General features: G+C 52.1%; 9 protein-coding genes across 9 annotated transcripts; 3 read left to right on the top strand and 6 right to left on the bottom strand.

The window, feature by feature from the left end:
* Positions 1 to 62: 62 nt before the first annotated feature.
* BJX67DRAFT_189602 (kinesin-3 family protein uncB) lies at positions 63 to 2,779 on the bottom strand. The gene is made up of 2 exons (XM_071025314.1): positions 2,001 to 2,779; positions 63 to 1,927 (listed from the first exon to the last, which is right to left on the bottom strand). Exons 1-2 carry the CDS (start codon positions 2,362 to 2,364, stop codon positions 258 to 260), a joined length of 2,034 nt encoding a protein of 677 aa, XP_070884155.1. The 5' UTR covers positions 2,365 to 2,779; the 3' UTR covers positions 63 to 257.
* Positions 2,780 to 3,124: 345 nt separating this feature from the next.
* On the bottom strand, positions 3,125 to 3,559 carry BJX67DRAFT_383166 (uncharacterized protein; the record flags this gene model as incomplete). Its single annotated transcript, XM_071033396.1, has 2 exons — positions 3,125 to 3,496; positions 3,551 to 3,559. 2 exons carry the CDS (start codon positions 3,557 to 3,559, stop codon positions 3,125 to 3,127), a joined length of 381 nt encoding a protein of 126 aa, XP_070884154.1.
* Positions 3,560 to 4,242: 683 nt separating this feature from the next.
* On the top strand, positions 4,243 to 5,726 carry BJX67DRAFT_189530 (YoaK family protein). The gene is made up of 2 exons (XM_071025312.1): positions 4,243 to 4,835; positions 4,884 to 5,726. The coding sequence occupies exons 1-2, from the start codon at positions 4,577 to 4,579 to the stop codon at positions 5,483 to 5,485; spliced, it is 861 nt and encodes a 286-aa protein (XP_070884153.1). The 5' UTR covers positions 4,243 to 4,576; the 3' UTR covers positions 5,486 to 5,726.
* A 1,197-nt stretch (positions 5,727 to 6,923) lies between these two features.
* Positions 6,924 to 7,571, top strand: BJX67DRAFT_189574 (uncharacterized protein). The gene is made up of 2 exons (XM_071025313.1): positions 6,924 to 7,241; positions 7,334 to 7,571. The coding sequence occupies exons 1-2, from the start codon at positions 7,099 to 7,101 to the stop codon at positions 7,479 to 7,481; spliced, it is 291 nt and encodes a 96-aa protein (XP_070884152.1). The 5' UTR covers positions 6,924 to 7,098; the 3' UTR covers positions 7,482 to 7,571.
* A 1,228-nt stretch (positions 7,572 to 8,799) lies between these two features.
* BJX67DRAFT_383164 (uncharacterized protein) lies at positions 8,800 to 9,311 on the bottom strand (the record flags this gene model as incomplete). Its single annotated transcript, XM_071033395.1, has 3 exons — positions 8,800 to 9,077; positions 9,142 to 9,223; positions 9,276 to 9,311. The coding sequence occupies 3 exons, from the start codon at positions 9,309 to 9,311 to the stop codon at positions 8,800 to 8,802; spliced, it is 396 nt and encodes a 131-aa protein (XP_070884151.1).
* Positions 9,312 to 10,566: 1,255 nt separating this feature from the next.
* BJX67DRAFT_189273 (uncharacterized protein) lies at positions 10,567 to 12,627 on the bottom strand. Its single transcript, XM_071025308.1, has one exon. The coding sequence runs from the start codon at positions 12,224 to 12,226 to the stop codon at positions 11,036 to 11,038; it is 1,191 nt and encodes a 396-aa protein (XP_070884150.1). The 5' UTR covers positions 12,227 to 12,627; the 3' UTR covers positions 10,567 to 11,035.
* Positions 12,628 to 13,995: 1,368 nt separating this feature from the next.
* BJX67DRAFT_189315 (uncharacterized protein) lies at positions 13,996 to 14,768 on the bottom strand. The gene has a single exon (XM_071025309.1). The coding sequence runs from the start codon at positions 14,629 to 14,631 to the stop codon at positions 14,068 to 14,070; it is 564 nt and encodes a 187-aa protein (XP_070884149.1). The 5' UTR covers positions 14,632 to 14,768; the 3' UTR covers positions 13,996 to 14,067.
* A 2,179-nt stretch (positions 14,769 to 16,947) lies between these two features.
* On the bottom strand, positions 16,948 to 20,038 carry BJX67DRAFT_189338 (transcription factor domain-containing protein). The gene is made up of 2 exons (XM_071025311.1): positions 17,049 to 20,038; positions 16,948 to 16,990 (listed from the first exon to the last, which is right to left on the bottom strand). The coding sequence occupies exon 1, from the start codon at positions 19,566 to 19,568 to the stop codon at positions 17,238 to 17,240; it is 2,331 nt and encodes a 776-aa protein (XP_070884148.1). The 5' UTR covers positions 19,569 to 20,038; the 3' UTR covers positions 16,948 to 16,990; positions 17,049 to 17,237.
* A 1-nt stretch (position 20,039) lies between these two features.
* BJX67DRAFT_189265 (alpha-mannosyltransferase) lies at positions 20,040 to 21,994 on the top strand. Its single transcript, XM_071025307.1, has one exon. It carries the CDS (start codon positions 20,386 to 20,388, stop codon positions 21,853 to 21,855), a length of 1,470 nt encoding a protein of 489 aa, XP_070884147.1. The 5' UTR covers positions 20,040 to 20,385; the 3' UTR covers positions 21,856 to 21,994.
* Position 21,995: the final 1 nt, after the last annotated feature.

Below are 21,995 nucleotides of genomic sequence, written 5' to 3'. Positions count from 1 at the left end.
CGATCGATGATGCCAGAAGCGGCAACTAAACGCAGCCCCCGGCCTCGCGCGGCAACCGATGCAGACTACAGGATGCTTGTGCTAGTCAAGAAGGCGAGATTCAGAATTTAGTTTTCATTAACCTAATGTTCCATCGTACTCATCCCGGCATTCCATCGTCGCATCGTGCAATGCTCACAAATGAACAATCCAAAACTTCAAAATACCGCCCAGAAAACGCCTTTCCAGGATATCATCGCTTAATCTACGTTTACTGATCAGTTCCCCAGGATATCTCCAAGCGCTCGCCGTCGTTTGCGGCCATCGTACTTCCGGGTGGACTGGAAACGTTCGTGGTCGGTTGCTAACTTTCGCTTGAAGACATCGAGGTCGACCAGAAGGTCCTCCATATTCGCCTGCATCTCTTGGGCTTCCACCTGGCTTGCATCGACCGAAAGGCCGTCGTCTTCCCATATAAAGTCCGACTCCGTCTCGTCATCAATGGTAGGGGAACCCGGTTCGTTTTCCTTCTCAACCATCGGCTGGTCGTCATGTTCAACCAAATTCGTGACGTCGCTGAGGCGTTTCTCGATTGTTACCGCCGGGATGGGGTTCCTCAAGCTATCCAATGCCAGCTTCAAATGATTGCGGAGGGCTTCGTTTTCGGTTTGCAACTGTCTGATCTTGCATTCACTGACCATCTTCGTCTCTTCCATGAGCCGCTGAAGCTTCTCTACCTTCTGCTGGTACTCTTCGAGACGCTCGTTCTGGATCTCACTCTCACGGCGATTCTGTGCTGCTTGACTGACACTGAGCTGCAGTGTGCGGATAGTCTCCGCCATTTCTTCAATCTGCCGGTCACGTTCCGCCGCAGACAGATGATCTTGGTTGACCCTCGCACGTGTGCGGATGTGTTTAGCCTGGTCGGCGTAGCGCAACGTGGAAAGAGTCTCTTCGTAGTCCGTCGGAGATATGCAGGCAATCATGGCTGTCTTCGAATTCCCTCCCAGACTATCCTTCAATAGCCAGGTGAGGATTGAGTCGCGATAAGGTACAATTTCCTTTCCCTTCCGTTTCCCCTGACGTCCTTGTTTAGGATCGGCCAATGCTGCAATCACCCGACCAAGAGTGGTAAGAGACTTGTTGATGTTGGATCCTTCCCGAAGCCGTTGTCCGGTAGCTTCAGTAGACTTCGCTCGTTCGGATCCAGCCAGATCGACAAGGCGAATCCGCGCCGTACGCTCGGTCGTTTCATCCGTGGAGAGATCATGGTGGATCTGTTTCAAGGTGATTGTAAACACAGCATGCGACCGCGACGACGTATCGTTCATCTTGGTACTAGCAACAGTACGGGAGACATCTCCTTTGCGCATGTGTTTCATAATCTCAGCATAATTCCGTACCGTAACCTCAGTAAGGTCTTTCACATATGGCCCCTCAGAAGGCGATTCTCGGATCCGAAGATAATGAGGTGGCTCAGTCCGGGGCACCAGCAAATCGCGCACATGCTCGTTGTAGACCTCGAAATAGGAGACGCGGACGTTGAAGCTGACATCCGGTGACTCGGCGCTTTCTATACGTTGAAAAAGGTCTTCGCAAGTCCGCGGAATCAAGCCTGGCTGCTCAGGCGTGCCCATCATTGTATAACTCTTGCCAGAGCCAGTCTGACCGTATGCAAAAATGCAGGTATGATAGCCCTCAAAATTATGGTCCAGGAACTCCTCGCCGAGAGAATTGTAGATATCCTCCTGGTGCGCGTAATGATCGTCCTCCTCGTCGTGCGACCAGAATGAGTTGTCGAAGATGAAAGCTTTGTCCTCCAAAACCTTGCCGCGGGCCTGCGACTTAGGTTTTGCGTCGTCGAACGTGTGGGCATGCGGTGCTCTTAGTCTGGTCATCTGAGTATCCGGATCCATCGTAATCAAGCATTGCGCCTTTCGCTCGAGTTCTGATCCACCATCTAGGTTAGCTTCGCTTCTGCAGCTGACGTTGCAATGAAGACCAGTAGGGGGGAATAGTACCTCGAGGCAGGAACTTTCGCACTCGTACAACGACACGAACGTTGCCGCCGGGGGACGGGCTAGAAACGGCATCTGAGCGACTAGCAGACACAGCAACGCCTTCTCTTGAACGCAGAGATGGGCTTGAAGCTGTCGAGCGCAGGGCCGCGGATGACGCTGTGATTGATCCTGTAGACGGCGTTGTGATCCCTGTGACTGAGGACGCCCCAGACAGCGAGGCAGAAGACTGGGAGCCAGATCCAACGGTATGACCGATGTGGTGATAGAAGCGCGAATCCAGGGCCATCTCTTCACTATGATCCCACAAGAACTGTTCAATCTCAGCGACGATCTCACGTTGGCGCCGGACGAGAAATTGGTACATACAGGCTCGGTGTACCAGCGGAGGTGCGAAACAACTTGGATGGTGGAATAGGCAGGTGCGAAGATCGTTGTTGCCGTTTGTGCTTGGTGACGGGGGGGCCGCTCAGAAGTATAAACAGAAGTTTAGTCTATCAACCGACAACTTGACGCTGTGAAATGATAAAACAACTTGAATCCTCCGAAGGTGACCTCAGACGAGATGGAGAACAGGTCTGCGATGCAAAGTAAAAGAGCGAAATGTGCAGCAGTTGAATTAAAGAAGGGAAGAGAAGACAAGCAAGCTAGTGTTGACGTGGAGTTGGTCAATTGTCTTCAGTCATAGCACCCCAGTGCTCTTCATCTTCATTTTAACAGTTTTAAATGTTTCGTCGCAGCGTAGAATGAAGCAGAACAACAACAGCGATCTGAAGCTTCCCAGCTGGCTTCGTTTGGATTTTGCCGGATCGAGGATGGCGTCGAGCCTGGGGCCGATTCGGGCGTCTCTCGCCCCAGATGGTTGCCATAGCAATCCCCAGCTTGGAGGCCACCAGAAAATTCGCGACTGCAAAGGCTCTGGAATAATAATCCTTCTCCATTGACGGATGCATCTGATATTTTCTAACTGATATTTATGATATTTATTTCATATATACATGTCAGAATGAGTGACTGACATGGAAGCCAAATCTCAGTGGGTGACTTGAACCCGATCGACCAAAAAACCAGCGATGTATAGCTCCAGCGATCCAACTGGAACTGCATACGATGAGCTGGCAGTCATCTTAATCAAAGTCATCAAGAGCAGCGGAGACTTCATCAGCTTCATCCTTGAACCCACGCTCGCCTTTACTCATTCGAGCTCCGTCAATATACGAAATAGCATCGGGAACTGGGTTTCCGTTCTTGTCCATTCCAGTCTCAAGCATCTCCTCCAAGGTCCAGCCGCTGGTCGGATCTTTCTTCGAGTCTTTCTTCGGCTTTAACGAGCTGGCAGCCTCTTGCACCCCAGACACGGCCTTCTTGGCTTGCTCGGTGATTGGGTTATTTTGTGAGGATTGCATGGTAGCTGACTGAGTGCACCAGATTAGCTTCTGCTCCCCGAACTCCTTCCGAATGGCAAGGGCGGCATACCCGTCAAGAGTGTTTAGATGATACTGAATTGTTCAATTGATTCAAGTACTGCTAAGAAGATCATTGTCTGGAGCGACACTTGGCATTATATGAAAGATGGTGGCGTTGATGATGAGGCTATGACGCAGAGACTCAACACCACGCGTGCGGCCATTTCTCCATGCGGAGTTATCAGCTGCAAATCTTCTTTATCCCAGACTTTCTGGTTGGATATGATTGCTCAATGAAATAGTATGATATCATCAAACAGCCCGGGTTGGCTATGGCTGAGCCGTGGTCTTCAATGGTACGGCTGTACAGCTCGATCTGGGAGCATTTAAGTTCAATTCCGATGCGGGGATGCCATACCCAAGGATACCTCCTAAGCCAGCTTGATTCGAGCAGCTTCCTGATCGCCATACATTGACGACGCTTGGTTATTGACGGCATGACCATGGACCAGCCTGAATAGCTTCATCCTCGATTGGTGGTTGCCACAGGTTAGTCATACAATACGATGCCCACTCTTCGTTTTAAATCGGTCATTGGACCCATGAATCCTAAAGTTCTGAGGTATCGTGGCACTGCCTGGCTCTAACAAAGCATATTGTAGCTGCGTCTGGGGGTTCGATAGACAAAAGATTTTGTACTGACCGCAACACCCATCAAACGCGATCAAATGGCATACTCCGTAAACCACATCCTCCAGAGCTATCTCCACTTAACTCCTAAGACCGACGATCTCCATTAAGTTCCATGACTATCATTGATGATTGTTGCTTCCAACGCCCAAGTCCTACCTCCGGATCTTTCACAACATTCCGTACTGTGACTCACTCTCATCACACAAAAAGGGCGTCATTCCATGCAGCTCACATAAGTTCTCCTCCTGCATCGCTCAGACCGACCTCCCACGCGACTGTCACCAGACACCTGCATTCCATGCCGGGTTTCAGCCCTATGGGGACTTATCGCGACGGAGCCGACCAGCGATCTTATCAAATCGGAGACCATCCGAGCCCGTGCAAATTTCGCTTCGTCTCCAACTCGCCCCAACGGGGATAAATACTGTCTTTCGCCCGAAAATCCACCGAGTTTTTTTGAGAATTTTGAGACGGAAGAAAATGGCACCAACACCGGCTGCTGACATCGAGGCCAATTCGGCTCTCAAGACGACGGCGACTGCTGCTGTACCTACGAACGAAGAGAAAGAGGGTGACACACTGCCCGGCCGCAAACCGCCGCGCAGCATATCCTCGCGCTGGCAGGAGTCCGTCTCCCCCAGACATGCAGACCTCATTTGCATCCTCCTCTGCTTCATCACAGGCCTCTGCGACAGCGCCGCCTACAATGCCTGGTCCTGCTTCCTGGCCATGCAAACAGGTACGTGTCTGAGTAAGAATTAGACGAAGAATGCTAAGGCAGGAAAAGGAAACACAATCTTCCTCGGCCTCGGCGCCTCCTCCCAACCAACAGGCAAACCTTGGGGCTGGCTGAAATCCCTAATCAGCATCGTCTTCTTCTTCATCGGCTCGCTCCTATTCTCCAGTGCAGGCCGCCAATTTGGGCCCCGCCGCCGAAAAACACTCTTCACCTCCTTCCTCCTTCAGGCGGTCCTCGTCGTCATCGCCGTAGCCCTCATCGAAGCCGACCTGATCCCACACACGGAGGACGAATCACGCACTCTCACCGGCGGCCGCCTCTTCCTCGAACTGATCCCAATCGCACTCCTCGCGTTCCAATCGGCGGGATCGATAACGAGTGCCCGGACGCTCGGGTACAACGAGATTCCGACGGTGGTGCTGACGAGCGTGTACTTTGATGTTGCGAGCGACCCGAAGCTTGTGCGCGAGGTTGCGGGCAATGTGAAGCGAAATCGGCGTGTTGGCGGGGTGGTGTTTTTGCTTCTCGGGGCGATTGCGGGGGGGTGGATGAGTCGGAGTTCCGGGGGGATGGAGAGTGCGTTGTGGTTGAGTGCGGGCTTGAAGGGGGTGATTGGGGTGGGATGGTTGGCGTGGGTTGCTGAGGGGTAATTCGATACTGTATACCCCTGGGATTCTAAACTAATAGGCTGTCCTTCGGGACTGAGCTACACGGGTATAGAGCACCCGGCATCTATAGAGATAGAGTGGACGGATAGAGATAGACACCAACCGGAGCCAGGACTCTGCATCTCCAAGACTCGTAATACATTTCATGATTTCAATTCCGGTTCATTACCGTATTTCCTTACCTCCAGTTGTCCTCCGTCGGAAGGATTCCCGTGCATACAGGTACAGGGATCGGACTCGGAGAATTTCCCACGGCCAGCACCCAATAATAACCCCGCCCGGCTCTCACCTCACACGTGGACCGGACAGGACAGCCTGAGCGGTGCATGAGTGAGTAGGACCAGTCAAGTTACTAGTCGGTTCGTCCAAGCGCTCCGGCTTGGTCGGAGAGGCAGTACTCCGAGTACACGTCACATCCATACGGGTTGAGGTTCCGTTCTGGAATTTCAGACTCAGCCTGTGTATGTATTTGGGTGAGTCGGACTCACGTCAGACTTACTTATTTCCATACTTCCTCCTCAGCGTCAGCGGTGGTTTACCTTGGAGTCAGCAGCACAGCACGCGAAGAATGTGCCAGGATTACTTTTTCCACAATCTGGGTAGGATGTCCTGCCTGGGATGGATATCCCCAGCTGGATTGTTAGATCATACGACAGAGGCGTCGAAAAGGACGGAGAATGCTGTTGAACTTTGAACCATGAACTATGAACCATGAACCATAATGGATATGTCGGAAGGACTGGCCTGACTTTCGGCCTCATGTTCCCATCATAACTTCCACGAGCTCGTCCTTCATTCAATCTTTCAACAATCCATCACTCAGAACATCCAAACGCAGAGTCACGCATCCAGACTCCGCGAGAGACTGGACTCGTGATACAACAAGATCCGCGGACCGGAAATTGAGAGTCACTTGGGGGAGGATAAAACTGTTCCAAGAGACCTCCTCCGGGACAACCACATCCGCCTTGTTCCCCATCTCTTCGCACTTACCGACACAGAGAGCGATAACCTCAGTCTTGAACCCCCAGTTCTCTTCAAGCCTCGATCTGTGTTCATTCTTCATACCCATGCGATAAACCCGCAGGGCTACGACCCCGGAGACCTCATTGGAAGCGCGGAGCTCAAGTTTGAGGAATACAAGCCACCCCAGAACATCAGAAATATCTATCATACAAACTGGAGTCCACGCGAACGCGGTCTATGGCTCGCTTATTGTCTTAAACGCTGGACATTTCACGGATTTCCGCGCTGTTCTTTGGCCCCCTGATATTTTCGGTTATGGAGAGCTGTGTGGCATAAACGAAATTGAGTACGTACGCAACTTCACTCAATAGGCGTCCCTCTTGACAGGAAACTTCTTCTCTAACTTGACTACCATGGCCAGTGTTCCACATGGGATTGAACCTGCTACCTGGGGGTTTCACCGCGACGGTCCGACACTCCAGAACCAGTGGCAATCCGATATATGCGAGTAGGCCACGGGGGATGCAACGGGGTCCCAGTATCCGCATCTAATACTCATCACCGCTCAGTCCACCAATGGCCGTGACGGTTCCATTATCCAGGGCGAACTGGCCGCGATTATAACGGCCATGAGGAACCGCGCAAGACAACCAAGTGAATTCACCGCGACGGACGACTCAAGTGACACGGATGAGTCACTTGTAAAGGTAGAGGCGCAGGAGCCTCGAAAAAAGACTCCGAGCTGCTGTTTAGCGGCGAAAAGCACTTCCCGGTATGGCTGTTATATCCCACCTACCCTAGCTCAACCCATGCTAATGCAATTATCGGTTTTGATGGTTTCCCTGTTGGACCGCAGCATGCAAGAATCTATTATGCATGTATGGACGATCATGAACTTGTTGTTCGCCAATCACCACTCTATAGCTCTGAGACGAGAGCTTCTGCTCCATTCGACGTTTTTGCCTGTATCCTTCCAAGCCACCCATTGAGGGAAAGCGGGACTAGAAATTGACCTTGGGGAAGATACCAAGCATTCAAGCACACTCAGGGTCTTCAGAACGTCGGTAGAAAGAGATTTAAGTCGGGAGAACAATCAGGACACAGAATGGGCCAGCTATTCTATTAGTCACAAACCGCCGGTGTATAGAGAAATAGACCTACCTCTTCCAGCTAGGATACTCCATTATCCATGCTACCATCTGCGCGGCCTTCTGCATGGCAACAGACGCCTTGCAAGGAGAGTCGACACCACAGATTTCGCAGTAGAACCTCTGCTCAGCTTCGACTTTCGCGACTGATCTTCTTCAAGCATGCGAGGATACCATAGAATGGCCTCTTGCCTTCGCATACGGCCGTCATTTCCAGTGTATTTTGACGTTGTCATGGGGCTTGCCATCTGTGACTGGCCTGAAACTCTGGGTGTTGCGCCGAAGGCCGTGGTCTCGATGGATAGCTTGAAGGAAACAACAAAAACCTGCGGACGCTGCGGGAATCTGCTTGCCGTGGCTAATTATGCACCTGATCCGAGCCCATGAGGGGTAAACTGCCGGGCGTTGTATGCCTTGCGAATTGTGCGCAGCACAAGGAACTGATAATGTATCTTGGATGCATGCTCGAAGTCTTCAAAATTTCTCAGCAACGGACGGATCACGCTGGATTTTCTCTGCTCGGCCATCATTTCCCCATAGAGGTGGGGATGTTTGCAACCATCGGAATCGGAATTAGGGCTTGTGGTACGAAGGGCGTACAATCTTGGTGGAATTTTGGTCAGGTCATCTTGGTAAGACCATGTCAACCAGAGTCGCTCTCTACTAGGAAGGGTTGACCCTTTTGAGTGGAGCGGCGATTTCCCACAAGCCAGATCTCAGAATAAAAGAGGATGAAGGAGTTGACCTCCTAACTACGCGCTATGGAGGCGTATTTATACCTTTCCGACAGCCTCAGCCTTCACCTAGAACAGCAAGGGCGAGCAGCGTTCCCATGATCATTCAAGGGAGCATTGAAATAGGGATACAGGGTGGCGGAGCAATAGTGCTGGCCGATTCGAATACATTCACCAGTGATCATTCACCGATAGACTCTATAGACCGGCCCTACAGGATTATGTATGGAGGGATCTCGGCTTCGAGGTGCTAGTGCCTGTGTAGGGCTCTTCTTGACGAATGTCTACTTACAAACGCAACAGATAAGACCCAAGAAACACGAAACAGCAGCGAGTTTCAAGACTCCAAGCCCTAGGGCTCAAAAGTGATTCAACAAAGGAAGAGACAGGAGACCATGGACACAGAAAATAATACTGCCCTTCACAACGACTGATCATGATTCCCTCCTCAATCCTTCAAGTCCTTCAGCTCGTCCTGAACCTCCTTCATGATGCGATCCTCTTCCTCGCTGCCAGTTTCTTCCATGTCAACCTGCTGCTCTGCCTTCTTCTTCTTAGCAGGGGTCGACTTCTTCGGAGTAGCGGAGCTGCGCTTCTTAGGGGTCGCCGCAGGGGTGGCGGGGGCGCTAGCATCAAGAGACTGGTCATTGGAGTTCGAGCTCGGGTCCTGGGTCGCCTGCTTCCTGAGCTTGAAGATCTGGTTGTCGATGGACCTGACGGTGCAGTCTGTACGCAGAAGTGTCAGCTGGGGAGGGCCACGAGAGTGGTTGCTTGATGTTGATAGACATACCGGGTCCCATGTATTCGGCGAGCTTCTTGTTGTCGAGCTTGATTTTATGATCTTTCAGCTGTTCAAGCACGGCGAGGAAGAGCTGTCATTTGGTTAACACTGCATTCTCTTGAAAGGAGAGGGTACTAGACTACCTTGGCATTGTTCTCGGGAGTCCAGGTGATAGGCATTTTGAAGTGATGTTTTCGGGTGTAGATGGTGATAGTAAGTGTGGGCTAGGGTTGAGGGGAGTTGGATATTGGGCGGTGGTAGGGGAGGAAAAGAGATTTTAAATGACAACTTTGGAAGAAGACCATTGTGTTCAAGAAAGAGATTTGTGTGTTTGGCTTGCTTAGTCGTGTGCACGACATCGCATGTAGCTGGTAGCTCGTCACGAAACAACCTCTCCGTGAAGATGGACCAGGCACGGGGAAGACATCCAACAATGAACATCCACCATTGCTGCATATCGAATATGAGACACGCCTGCTAAGGACATGGAGAGGTCTTCTGCCCTAGCTGCGTGTTGTTGATATCTACTACCGGGACTGTTTTATAGGCTCATCATATCTGGACTTTCAAGAAGCCTGTTTAATACGACGCTTCCTCGAATATCGAGCGCTGCTGGAGGATGTTGAAACATGTTGAACAACAGCAGGCAGAGGAAAAGCCACCGCCTCTAAAGCCACTATACTTCCAAGAACTCCTAGGACCTTGCCGACGGCCGATTTCTCCCATTGTATATATCCATGGATGAGATGCCAGACTTCCATAACAGGAATAGTTCCTCCCAGCCCAAGTCGGAGCGAACTTACCGAAGCGAGAAGACACTTGGGGTGGGAAAACATGATATTACCAAACCACATGTTCTAGCAGTAACTCTCATCTCAACAGAATCAGACTCAGAAATTCTCGGGAGTGATCTCAGCTCTTTCAGGTTATACAGAGGTAATGATAGGTTGGTTTGGTAGTTTGGTTTGCCTGGGAAATCCTCCGGAGTACATGAGCTTACAGGAAGGAGCTAACCCACGGGTAACAATTATTAATTCCATTAATCCACCTTTCCAAGAATTTTTCCAGAAAGGAACAGTTGTGGACGACCTTGAGAAGGCCCGAACTCCGCCCGTTGGCGCCGCCCAGATGAGGGGTAAGTGAAGAACGTTGCATGCATGCAGGATGAGGGGCTCCGTGATTTGCTGGCGATGTGATGGACAGGGATTATCTTTGCGCGCGCCCCCGCCACGGACGGCTGTGAGTCTTTTGGGAAAGGATGGTCAGAGTGCGGCGGGACTTGCCTTCGTTGCATGAACGGGCCTGTCTTCGGGTTGATGACGTCGTCTGGTCTACATGGGGATACAGGTTATGACTGGAGTTACTCCTGGGGTGGGAATTATGAATCCAAGCTCGATGGTAGCAGGATTGCAAAGTAACGCCTATCGTCGCTTATTGTGACCTAAAGAGGTAGACTTGAAGAATAACTTAAAAGGTGTATTGAATGTCTAGAGGCAGTGGGTATGGAAGGAGTGAATCGGCCAGAACAGATCGCAGAATGGTATCATAAAGCAGAGATGCAGATGACTCCCTCGAGCATGCACTCCAAAAAACGAAGCAAATCAGATATCCCGACCCAATGCAAGAGAACCGGGCGGTGGTAAGCTGCAACAAAGGAAAAAAAAAACAAAGGAAAGATTTTGGGAGTAAATCAAGCAGATAACGGTCAAATATCGCTTGCAAGATCAAGATCAAGATCCGAACGCAACGAGCAATCCAGTCAGAGTAACCAGGCCAAACGCGCTCAAATGCAATCCGAGGATGATAATAATAAACACTCTCTGCGAGTGTGCTGTAGTAGTAATCCGAGCCGGGAGTGCAAAACAAATAACAGCACTCGTCGCTGTCCAGTTCTGTAATGCGGCTAGACAGTCCGCTTTCGCAAGATATCATCGCAGTTCGCGTCAAACCGCATATTCCACACACGGATGCTGTTCATCAGCTTCTCCGTGTTTTCCAACTCGCGGTCGCGACCAAAGATAGACTCGACAAATTCACATCCGGCATTGCGGCCCATCGACACCGAGCCCTTTCCTTCCTTCTTCGCGGCCTTCCACATAAACTGCTCGCACGTTCTCAGAAGCTTCTTGAATCGCGCCCACAGGCGCTCGCCACTTTCCAAAAAGTCCTCCACAGTTTCTTGAGAGTCACGGTCTTTGATCCGGTCTACACACTCATCCGCACGCTTCACCTTACCAGCAAGTTTGATCAGCAACAGCCAGAGTTCGCCCGCGACATCGGCCATTGGGGTTGAGGCGCCGTGATGGAAGACAGTCCAGTCGTAGATCCACTTGCCCAGCGAGTTGGCGTCAAACACACTTCCGAGCAGGATAATCGGCGACTCTGTGGGATCCCAGTTCTTGATTGAATAACCCGGGGGAATTCCTGCGCGCGCGGCGTCCTCTTCGGTGGCCTTCGGTGGGGGCTTGGACGCAGAAGCTGGCTTGGGTTTGGCTGGATTCCGGGTAGATGTCGATTGACGGCGTGTGCGCGACCGTTTGGGAGTATCAGCATCATCATAAGAGGGGACCTGGGTAGATGAGAAGAAAGGATCAGTGGCTGGCTTTGGCTTCCGTTGCGACGCGGACGGACGCCGACGGGATTTGTTTGGTTCCTCGCGCGAGGCGTATCGAGGCATATCATCGTATCCATCATCGACCACATCCACAAAGATAGATCGTTTCCGGGATGACTGCGGCCGCGGCGCAGTGCCGTAGTCAAAGATGCCTGCGGGAGCACCGGACATGGTCTTGCGACGCTGATAGGACGGAATGCCACTGAAAAAGGCACTTACATTTTCGGGCTTTGATGGGGTGCCAAATTCGGGCATTGCGCCGTAGAAACCATGAGCGTAGGCGGAATGCCAGGCTCCAGTATCCTTGCTGGTGGGTGCAGCGTAGCTGGCCTTGCGGGCGTGGCGCTTGGGCATTCCCCGAGGCGAACTGAAGGGGTTCGTGAACTGCGTAGCGTAGTAGGCGTAGTGAGGTGAGGTCGGGGGAGAGTTCATGTAGTCAAACGAGGGCCACACAGGGGGTGGGCTAGAGTAGTGATACATTATGGCGATTCGAGCATGAGAAACGAGTCGCAGGTGGTCGAAAATGCGATATCAAAAACTGGCAGTAACTGAAAAATCGACAACTTTTGAGAGCCCCAAAATTACCGATTAACGGACAATAACAGCAAAAGAAAAAAAAGAAAAGAAAAAGCACAACCCAGTATATTGTACAGGATATCGTCCAGAAAACCCAGATCGACGCCGATCAAAAGGACAACGAAATCGAGATATCAACGGCGAGGGACCGTCACCGTGGCACGGCTTCTAGGGGAGAGGAGGGTTGATATGACGTGATGTGCGAAGGGTGCATTTGAACGACGTCGGTGACCCGAACGTTGAATTCAGTCGTCGAGAGATACGAAGCGACGTTGGGATTCTCCGCTCTTGACTAGCAGAGAAGCACAGTGAACGATCGAGGATCTCCTGGAAGATCGAATCTGACAAATCCTGGGAGTACTGAAATGGAACCCAGGAGAAAAACCGAGGCGTGGCGAAAAGTAGCTGTTTTGGATGAGGTTGCTGAACCCAGGACGGGGGGTTGGTAGTGTTGAGTAGTTGACGAAGGGGGGGGAAAGCGAGAGAGCGCAGGGAGAGGGTTTTAACCAGTTTTGTTCGCTCTGAAGCGCTCGGGCTGGTTGTGGACCCAGCAGTAAGCGGATGGGCGGGTGGGGCCAGGAAATCGAAGGCGTAAAATTTCAGCAGTGGGCGCGTTCGGGCCCCGTTTGCGTGGAGGTATTACCGTATTGTCGACGGTATGTTTCAGCCCAACTGACCAGAAGGCTGGGACTGTTTGAGAATCAAATCAAGGTGGTCCCGATGATCGCCAGAGCGTTTGGCATCGCTTGGATGAAGTCAGGCTGCAGCAGGAGCTTGATTCAAAGTTATGGCTTGAGAAAGCCACAAGGGCGTCGCTGCTTATATAGTCCCGCTCGCCCTCATCTAAACCCCCAAAGAGCCTGAGAGTCATCTGAGTCACTCCTTGGGCAGCGCTTTATCGAATTCTCACTTCACAGCCAACTAGACTTCTTGAAAGAGGCAAAACGAAAGGAACCCAAGTCGCAAGTTCAAACCCCGTCGCCCTCCTCGACCCGTTTCCTCAACCTTCTCTGAGGGCTCAACGACCCATTTCGCATCATTGGTGCTGTCACCCTCCAGTCACAGCCGAACTGCAGGCAGAGCAAGCGCCGTGCTCTGCCCTGAGCGATCTGGTTGGCGTCTGTGCAGGCCCGTATCGACTCACCCAGCTGGACACGCGGGCCTCCCAGCGGGATGGGAGCCTACCAACGCGGGAACACGACGGATATGGACCTTGAACAATGACTCATACTTTTCCTCATCGCCCCCCTGGTTGATGGCTGAGCATGTGCAGGTTGATAAAAATAAAAACCCTTCGAGACGAGTTTTTCTGTGCTGCAGAGACTTCAGATCTGCCCGTCAGCTGTGGCTGCCTATTCGAAGTGGCAATGTGGCGGAAGAAAGGCGCCCAGGGAGGCCGCGCTGAAAAGCGACGCAACGAGCGCTATTATTGGTGCTCAGCCAGCGAATGGCGTTGCGTGCGCACAGAGGCACCGTCTGCGCTGCATGTGCATCAGGGACACCAAGGAGTGGGAGGGACCCCTGGTCTGTCCCATGGCAGGCCTCCGGATGCATCCGCTGCATTCCGTGGATCAGAGCGACTCCATCTGGGGACCAAGTAAATTAAGCTCGAATGTTTTGATATCAAACCGTAAAATATTCTTATTTCATCCGGCGGTCTGCATGCGCGCTTCGAAGTCTCCTGTTGGGCAAGCATCTGCAAATGGGCTTTACCGCTGTCTGCTTTCTGGGCAGCGACCACACCATCACGATCGGGGAGCCGGACAAGGCTTTGTCAGACAGACCGCAAGTTCAGAGGAGCAAAACGAGGAATAATCAAAAAGCAGGCAAAGACCGAAAAAACGGTGATGAGCAAAAGGTGGGCGGGAAATCGAGCAACAAGGAAATGGGCCGAGTGCTCTTTTGACGCAGTCATCACTCCTTGGGCCCTTGGAGACTCCAGAGTCGACTCTTGGGTGTTGCCTACTGTGGCATGATTTCAGCGAGAGGCCAGTCACGTCCGATCCTGGGCAGGAATTATCTGGGAGGAAGAAAGCACAAAAAGAAGAAACGACGGTCTCATCCAACCAAGAACGCGGGTTCCCTTCGGTGGAAAACTCGATGTTCAATAATGGCCCCGAGTTGTGTAACCCCTGGCATTCCACCAAGAAGCAGGCGTGCTTTTTCTGGTCTCTTTGATGAGAGAGGCTTTGTGAAGGCGCACATGGTGTTCTGGATGTGTTGAGATCTTCCTCGCCTGCTGGCCAATCGCACAGCACATGACGATGGAAAAGCCATCGTGTCCCGCTAGAATGCTCGGATCGCTGCATTTTATGGGCCCGGAAGGATGGCCCTCAGAAGCCGACGTGGATAACACCGGGCTCTGGAGTCCAACGGTTTGGTACATTCTTTGCTCTCTCACCATCCAAAGACATTCCACAATTTCGCTCTCTTCCAAATCCTCCTGCCCAGAGTTGCGCAGATGAGACAGGGGCCAAATCAATCGAGCAGCCACCCTGCGAAACGAGTTCAGTTCGTGTCTCGGTTGACTCGTGGTGGATGAAAGGAGAAACTAGTTGAGATTCGGCCCACCATCAGAGTTTTCACCCACCCCTTGCTCTGGATCGTTTTATTCTTCTCTGCTCATTCGTCTGCGCAATCATGGGCTGTGTTTTAATCTCGATTTTATATTTATATTCCCGTCTCATTTCCATTTGTCCTGTACTGTACCGTACGTACACGAAATACCTCCATACCAGCCTTGACAATGAGGATGCACCGCATACCTCCATATGGCATCCACGATGACCCGACCTTTGTTTTCGAAGGCAAGACGAGCTCCCCATGCCTTCTCTCGCGTCTTGGTCGTGTGATTCGTGCATTCCCTTGTCCTTGGAAACTCCAACCTTGGAAAGCCCATTCTCCCCCTTTTCCTGTCCCCCCCCCATGACTCAGGATGTTTGGGAACAATTTCCCGATGGATGAGCAGGATTTTCTCGCACCAGCCTCATGCCGATCGCGCGGCTGGAGGAAATGAGTGCGAAAAAACCGTCACCTGGCCTCGCAGGATTGTGCGCATCAGCGAGAGCCCTTGCCCTGAGCCCTATCTGCTGGTTTGAAGGATTTAAGCCAACCGCCAACTGCATGGGACTTTTGTCCTGCAGTTCCACCGACTCATGTTGGAGTCCAACTCCAGCTTTTGCGCATGAACATGTTGTCCGGAAAATTTCCCTTGGGTTTTCCAAGGTCTTTGCAGAGTGAGCTGTGCGCCAGAACGTGTCGTTTTCCAGGTGGTCTTACCGACTATTTCCTCGCCTTGCTGATCTGATCACCCACCCTTCATCAAATAGGAAGAAATCAGCTTGAAGAGTGTTCAGGCGATAAACTGCCAAGCCTCCAAGTCAATGAACAACTCAACACCGAACCCTGGAACCCTCCCACAACAGAACTTCCAATCAAATCAACGCACGAGCAGACGAACGTCCAAGAGGATTTGTTCCCTTCGCGCCCGCAAGGCTGAACCTTCTCTTCCATCTGCAGTGGAAATACCTAAATTGCTGTCCAACGGAGTGGAGTCGGAGAAATCCCCACAAATGAGCGCTTGACACGCTCCAACGGTTTGGGATGGTGGGTAGGCGGAGGTTTTATCAGGTGCAGTTCCACTTGGGTTCGATTTGACGCTCTTCGGATACCACCACTTGGTTATCCTGATATGAAAGCCCAAGAGACCGTTTTATGGATATCGACCAAATAGACCGGTCTCGCAGAACGCGCACCGACGTCAAAGTAAGTCTTCCATCGAATCTTCATGCTCGACGAGGCGTCACTTCAAGCCTCGAACTTCAAGGCTGTGTTGGAGACTTTTTACGTTCTAAGTGGGGTGTGACTACCCCTCCATGATGCGTTGTCCCCCTCTGCGAACAAGGCTCAGCGAGCCTCGCCTTGCGAGGATGCGCAGTCGTAGGCTTGCTAATCTCGCATTTGGACATTGCATCAGCACGCAGAGGCAGAGGCAGGCATAAGCAATTGATATGCAGCATGTAAGGTCTCCTTCGAGACCTCTCTGCGCGCAATCACGGTTCAAGTTCATAGATCAAGACAAGAAACCAGACACTCGCATATCCCTAGCTTAGGATCAATGAACAGTCGGAAACTCCTTGGTACCGTCAATCCTAATCTTGTAACCCTGGAAACAATAGAGGATCCCTCTTCTCGACACCGCCATTCCTGCGATAGATGCTTGCATCAACCAACGAACCGGTGGATCCTCGAATCGAAGCTTTTGTGGACCTCGTGGGCGAGTCAAGCTTTTCCCTTTTCGGATACGCACCCCCCATACCTACCTAGGGTAGGTTTCGATATGAGACGAACCGGCCATCAAGAACATACAGTGCGGGATATCATATCTCTTTAGGTATGTTAGACTGCTTAGATATATTTCGATCTTAGATGATGGTAGAGTTTTCCTTCCTCAATCCAGTTGATCATCTGCTTTGTTCTGCATGACTAGTTGGTATTGCTGATAACCTTCCACAGCGGAGTTGATACCTACTGGACCTCCTTCACAGCTTCGCTTCCGGCCCGCAGAGAGTTTCTGCGAGCACCAGCACCACTGCCAGTGACTTGGTTGAGTGCCCACCTCTGATCTGACCCTCTGACCGTCACTAACAAGTACGAGTTCTGGGTAACCTAGCTCTGCATGAGTAAACCGGTTAATGTAATTGTAGGTGGGTATGGAATCCCTCACATACTAACTAGTTGTAACCGCGGAACGTAAATGGTATGGCAGTATAGATACCTTACTGATACGTCACCGCAATTGAAGTTTCGAAGCATGAATTCATTTCATTAATATACTAGATCCTTTTGGAATCCACAAGCCCTAAACGGCCATCGGTAAGAGGTATTCTTACGCTAGAGCCAACGGGCTTCAACCTCAAACAACCATATATTCCCCCTCCGCCCGTTTCGCCTGCATAGCGTGGTGCCATCGAAAGCCATGGTATTTTGATACAGCATTCGGCGCGATAACCATAGCTCCGTCTAGCGCAGACCATGTCGCTGGGTATACAGGCAGCCCCGCTAGGTCGTTGTTATCCTCGTTCAAGCCAGGGGCGATCGGTGGGTTCTCCTCCCAGATCTGCTGCAGGAGTTCGAGGCAGGAAAGATTATTGCAGAACCCGGAGTCCTTGGTGATATCCCTACAACGTTCCTGGATTACGACGCGGTGCTCTTGAAGAACGCATTCGGAGCCTGTGATGAACAGTGGCCAGAGGAGGTAGACGTCCGATTTGACGGATAGGATGTGCGCCATTGAGCGTTGCACGATCTGTTGGATGCGCGGATGGGAGGAGGGCAGGTCTGGGTAGGCGAGACGTTCGCTGTAGAGGAGGGCTGAGTGGCGGAAGGATTCAGAGATGTGGAAGACGTCTTCAACGTTTTGAGCTGCTACACCGCACTGGGAGAGTGGTGATGGTGGTGGTGAGATGTATGCGCGCATTGTTGAGGATTCTGGAGGAATGCCAAAGCTGGAGTCGACTGGAAGACCCTGGTCCAGGCGTTCTTGTGGGAAGCGCCAAGCTTCCAGCTGCTGTCGGACGGAGTACCATTCAGCCCAGAAGGTAGGGGATGACGGTTGCAGCGTCCGGTCGCTGGGCCGGGGCGGAGTAGGTAATGGGAACAGGGAACATTCGGCTTGAGCTGCGAGGCCCGAGAAAGCTGGATTTGGTGTATAGTAAGGCATGGATGGGGGTATTGACGTCGGAATGAAGATATCTGTTGGGGTGCTCGTGGGTTCCTGGTTCTGGCTGAGAAGGTTCAGCCTCCCTAAGTGTGAGATGACCTTGAAAAGGTTCGCGTCGCATCCTGCCAAATTTTCAAGTCCCCATTCGTCGCCAGCAGCTGCAGTCAGGTCAATATATCCTCTGTGCAGCTGGGCTTCACGATCGTTGGTGGTCGCAGTCATCGTGTCATACCACGTAAACATGCGGATGAACCACCTCAACTCGTCTGATAAATTAGGAGACGTGCGCATTCTAATCGCCAGCAACTTGGTCACACCGGCAAACTGAGTCTTGAACTGGGCGACCCCGGTGTCACAAACATGGAACAGACACAGGATCAACAAGGTGGCAAGGACGGAGTCCGAGAGCCTCTTCTGCGGATCCGCCAGCTCTTTGTTCAGTTCCTGAACCGCCATGCGACGGTGGAATTGTTCTTCGAGTTGGAATCCTTCGGGGATGAAGGGGTCGCTACATTCCTGTAGAGAACTGTCGGTCAAAGCCCTGTGAGCCAATGAAGACATGCGCGCGGACTCCGTACGTCCTGTTGAGAAGGTTCCCCGTTCGCGCCTCTGCCGCAAATTGCTGGTAGACAACGTCGCGATTGCTTCTTGAAGAGACGTACTATCCTGCGCCATGCGTAGGACGGAGGTGCGAAATGGGTTTGTCGGGCTATCAAATGCTACGATAACCGGGGCAATAACCTCAGCGAAATAACTAATCAGGTATCGGAGTCGGGGGGTCCGTCCAACGGATCGTGCAAGGAGCAATTGGGATAATGATGGCGAGTGACTGTATGCAATAATGTGATAGTCATGCGAGCCCCGCCGCCTATTCGATTCTGCAATCGCTTCGTCAGATTTCGCGTCGGCGAGCGAAGGGTATGACGGTTCTGTCGCAGGTGACTGGAACGAAGGAGACCAGGAGCCTGTCCAGCTTCCAGGAGCAGGTCCAGATTCAACACCGGAGGGAGAGTCCGCCACAGACTGTTGTGGAGGGTCGAGTTGCCCAGCTGCTTGATTAGGTTGGCTCCATGACGCCGCTGGTCTCGACGTTGATGATATATTCACTGGGGAGATATGCTGGTACGCCGCATCTGAAACCGGGGACGGCTGAGGATGCTGCTGGGGCAATTGGACTGTAGAAGATGGTGGTAACTGGGATGCTTCATGGCCTGCGACAAGACGATCTGCTGGCTTCTCTGCAGCCGGTTGTGCGCCGCTTACAGGCAGAGACAGGCCTCGAAACTTCCCGCGACTGGCAACGCCGACTCCCCACGTCAACGTCGTCTTATAACCCGGACAATCGAGTCCACAATCCAGGCATTGCGAACAGTATGGGCGTCGTCGGTCGCACGAAGAGCCGCTCCGGGCGCAAGCGAAGCAATCGTGGGCTGCACCCGTCGTCACAGTCCGCCTTCTTCGCTTCCGGGGAGGCGCCGAGGCAGCCGGGGATTTGCGTATCTTGGCCTGTCGATCCTGCGACATTCTCTGCTGACGAAGTCAGGAACCAAGGGTGAGCGAGGGAGTGGTGCGCAGACTGCCGGGATTGAGACCGAATATTATGCGGAGGCAATCCGCAGTGTGGGGGTCCATAGATTGAGGTGAGGCTGGAAGAAAAGGAAGAAGTTCAGGGTGGAAAACGTGTTGAAGAGGGGAAGGAATGGCGCCGTCGCCTCAGCCTAATTATAAAGTTCATAACTCCCGGGGAGGACGGGGGGCGTCGTTCTTTGGCGCGTCCTGAAGGCCTTCAAGCTGGGGGGCGATGACGATAAGGACGCTTTTGGCGGTTAAGCCCACCACTCCGTTCGACCAGCCTGGTTAGTTTCCTGGTACGCCCACCGAGGTTTGTGAATTGAGATTTGGTGAATTCTGCAGATTAGCTCTCCACGGATCAACAGAAAGATTTTCAGGACATCATTCCATCAATAATCGATGCCAATTCGTGACTCCCGCAGGCTCCGCGTTTCAAAGGTCGTGAGTTTCCAATTGCACAACATGGATAGATGAGTCATCAAAATGATCCTCGATCAACATTCCATTTTTGGTCTTAGTCCAAAATCTCAGGGGTCGACCACCGCCTTCTTCATTTGTCGTCCGTTCCGTGGGTGTGGAAATTGTGCTTATCTTCGATCCTCTTCAGCAGCAGCTCAAGGTCGTGGCTGCTGTTGATACGGATTTCTTGACCTCAAGAGAACTTTACGCTGAGTCCGATCACCACACTTTCAGAGCGCTGAAGGCACCAGAACTGCTTCCGCTGCCATGCAACACCCTCCAACGCGAATACCCTAGTCAATCCGAGTCAATGCCTGTGATCCGTCGGAGCAGGCTGAGGACCGTCCTCTTCGCCATCGGTGCCCTTTTACTCGTCGTTGCCGTCTGCAGGATCAATTGGTCTCCGGCACCTGCCTCGGTGGTGCCAGTGACGGCCTTCGAAGTCCCTCTTGTCGAACGTCAAAATATCTTCTGGAAGGCCTTCAAACCCATACTAGAAGCGCACCCCCCGAATTGTCCCCCTCCCACGCACCAGGAAGATGCCGGGCCTATTCACTTCAATGCTACGACGGATGAACTGCGACCGGACATGACGTTTATGGACGAGAACAGTGTGTTTGCGATGCAGGATGCACATGCGCGGTTCTTGCAGGATATTGCAGATAAACATCTTCGTCCCGCTCATTCTCCCGGTACTCGTGGCATAGTCTCTACTGCTGGCGGTCAGTACCTTCCAGTGTTTGTAGCGACCCTACGGATGCTGCGCCGTACCGGATCAGCCCTGCCGGTAGAGGTGTACATGAAAGATGCAAATGAGTATGAGAAGAATATCTGCGAGGACCTACTTCCGAAGTTAAAGGCACGATGTCTGATCCTTTCTGATGTTGTGGGGAAGGGCTTCATCGAGCATTTCCAGCTGAAGGTATTTGCCGCGCTTTTCTCGTCCTTCGAAGAGTTGATCTGGATGGATGCCGACTGCTTCCCTCTCCATGAGCCTGAGCTACTCCTTGATTCGGACGTCTTCAAATCGACGGGAATGATTACCTGGCCCGATTTCTGGCAGTCATCGGTGTCACCGCTGTTCTTCACTATATCCGGAACGCCGGAGACCCCCATGAATGGACGGCAAACCACCGAGGCGGGCGTCTTTCTGATATCAAAGAAGACCCATTTACGGACACTATTACTAGCGGCCTATTACAACTATTATGGTCCTTCGCATTACTTCCGCCTACTCACCCAAGGCGGGCCAGGCGAGGGCGACAAGGAAACGTTTCTACATGCCGCTTCCGCCGTTGACGAGCCGTTTTATGCTGTGAGCGAGAGGGTCCAAGCTATTGGCCATCCCACGCCGGACGGGATGTCTGGATCCGCCATGGCCCAGTCCGACCCAACCCAAGACTATGCCTTGACTAGCCAGGGGTTGCTACGAGTGCTCGATCCTAGCGTGGCAGAAGCCCCGCAGATCTTCTTCATCCACGCAAACTACCCCAAGTTTAATCCCGGAGGGAACGTCTGGGGTACGGACTTCGAGACCGCTCCAATTATCCGCCCTGACGGGACGGACGGACGAGCATGGATTTTCCCGGAGGACGTCATCCGACGGTTCGGATATGATGCCGAAAAGCTGTACTGGGAGGAGATCAAGCTGATAAGCTGCGATCCCGACATCGAATTCGAGACATGGATGTCCAAGACTGAAATTTGCCAGAAAACCGAGCGATACTGGGCGAATGTCTTTGCGACGCCACATGACGACGACCCTAGATTTTCTGATTAGCTTGTTCCTCCATCCATAGCCCTAGCGTGTTTTGCATTTCACGATTCACGAGACGCATTATGAGCGACGACCGCTGGTTTTATCCATCTGTACTATATCGCATCTTACGCCTTCAGCCTTGTATCTACGATATTTAATAT

Source organism: Aspergillus lucknowensis, assembly GCF_044049455.1.
Source record: "Aspergillus lucknowensis strain CBS 449.75 chromosome Unknown BJX67scaffold_34, whole genome shotgun sequence".
Classification (NCBI taxonomy): Eukaryota; Fungi; Ascomycota; class Eurotiomycetes; order Eurotiales; family Aspergillaceae; genus Aspergillus; species Aspergillus lucknowensis.
This window is presented reverse-complemented; position numbering and strand designations above follow the sequence as displayed.

What these genes read in the sequence shown, in the direction of transcription:
- BJX67DRAFT_189602 (XM_071025314.1), bottom strand. Translation starts at nt 2,364, where the DNA reads ATGTACCAATTTCTCGTCCGGCGCCAACGTGAGATCGTCGCTGAGATT. An exon ending in GCGAAAGTTCCTGCCTCGAG is followed by an intron (nt 1,928 to 2,000) that starts GTACTATTCCCC and finishes ATGGTGGATCAG; the next exon opens with AACTCGAGCGAAAGGCGCAA.
- BJX67DRAFT_189265 (XM_071025307.1), top strand. Translation starts at nt 20,386, where the DNA reads ATGCCTGTGATCCGTCGGAGCAGGCTGAGGACCGTCCTCTTCGCCATC.
- BJX67DRAFT_189338 (XM_071025311.1), bottom strand. Translation starts at nt 19,568, where the DNA reads ATGTCGCAGGATCGACAGGCCAAGATACGCAAATCCCCGGCTGCCTCG.
- BJX67DRAFT_189530 (XM_071025312.1), top strand. Translation starts at nt 4,577, where the DNA reads ATGGCACCAACACCGGCTGCTGACATCGAGGCCAATTCGGCTCTCAAG. An exon ending in CTTCCTGGCCATGCAAACAG is followed by an intron (nt 4,836 to 4,883) that starts GTACGTGTCTGA and finishes AGGCAGGAAAAG; the next exon opens with GAAACACAATCTTCCTCGGC.
- BJX67DRAFT_189273 (XM_071025308.1), bottom strand. Translation starts at nt 12,226, where the DNA reads ATGTATCACTACTCTAGCCCACCCCCTGTGTGGCCCTCGTTTGACTAC.
- BJX67DRAFT_189574 (XM_071025313.1), top strand. Translation starts at nt 7,099, where the DNA reads ATGAGGAACCGCGCAAGACAACCAAGTGAATTCACCGCGACGGACGAC. An exon ending in GCGGCGAAAAGCACTTCCCG is followed by an intron (nt 7,242 to 7,333) that starts GTATGGCTGTTA and finishes GCAGCATGCAAG; the next exon opens with AATCTATTATGCATGTATGG.
- BJX67DRAFT_189315 (XM_071025309.1), bottom strand. Translation starts at nt 14,631, where the DNA reads ATGCAGCGATCCGAGCATTCTAGCGGGACACGATGGCTTTTCCATCGT.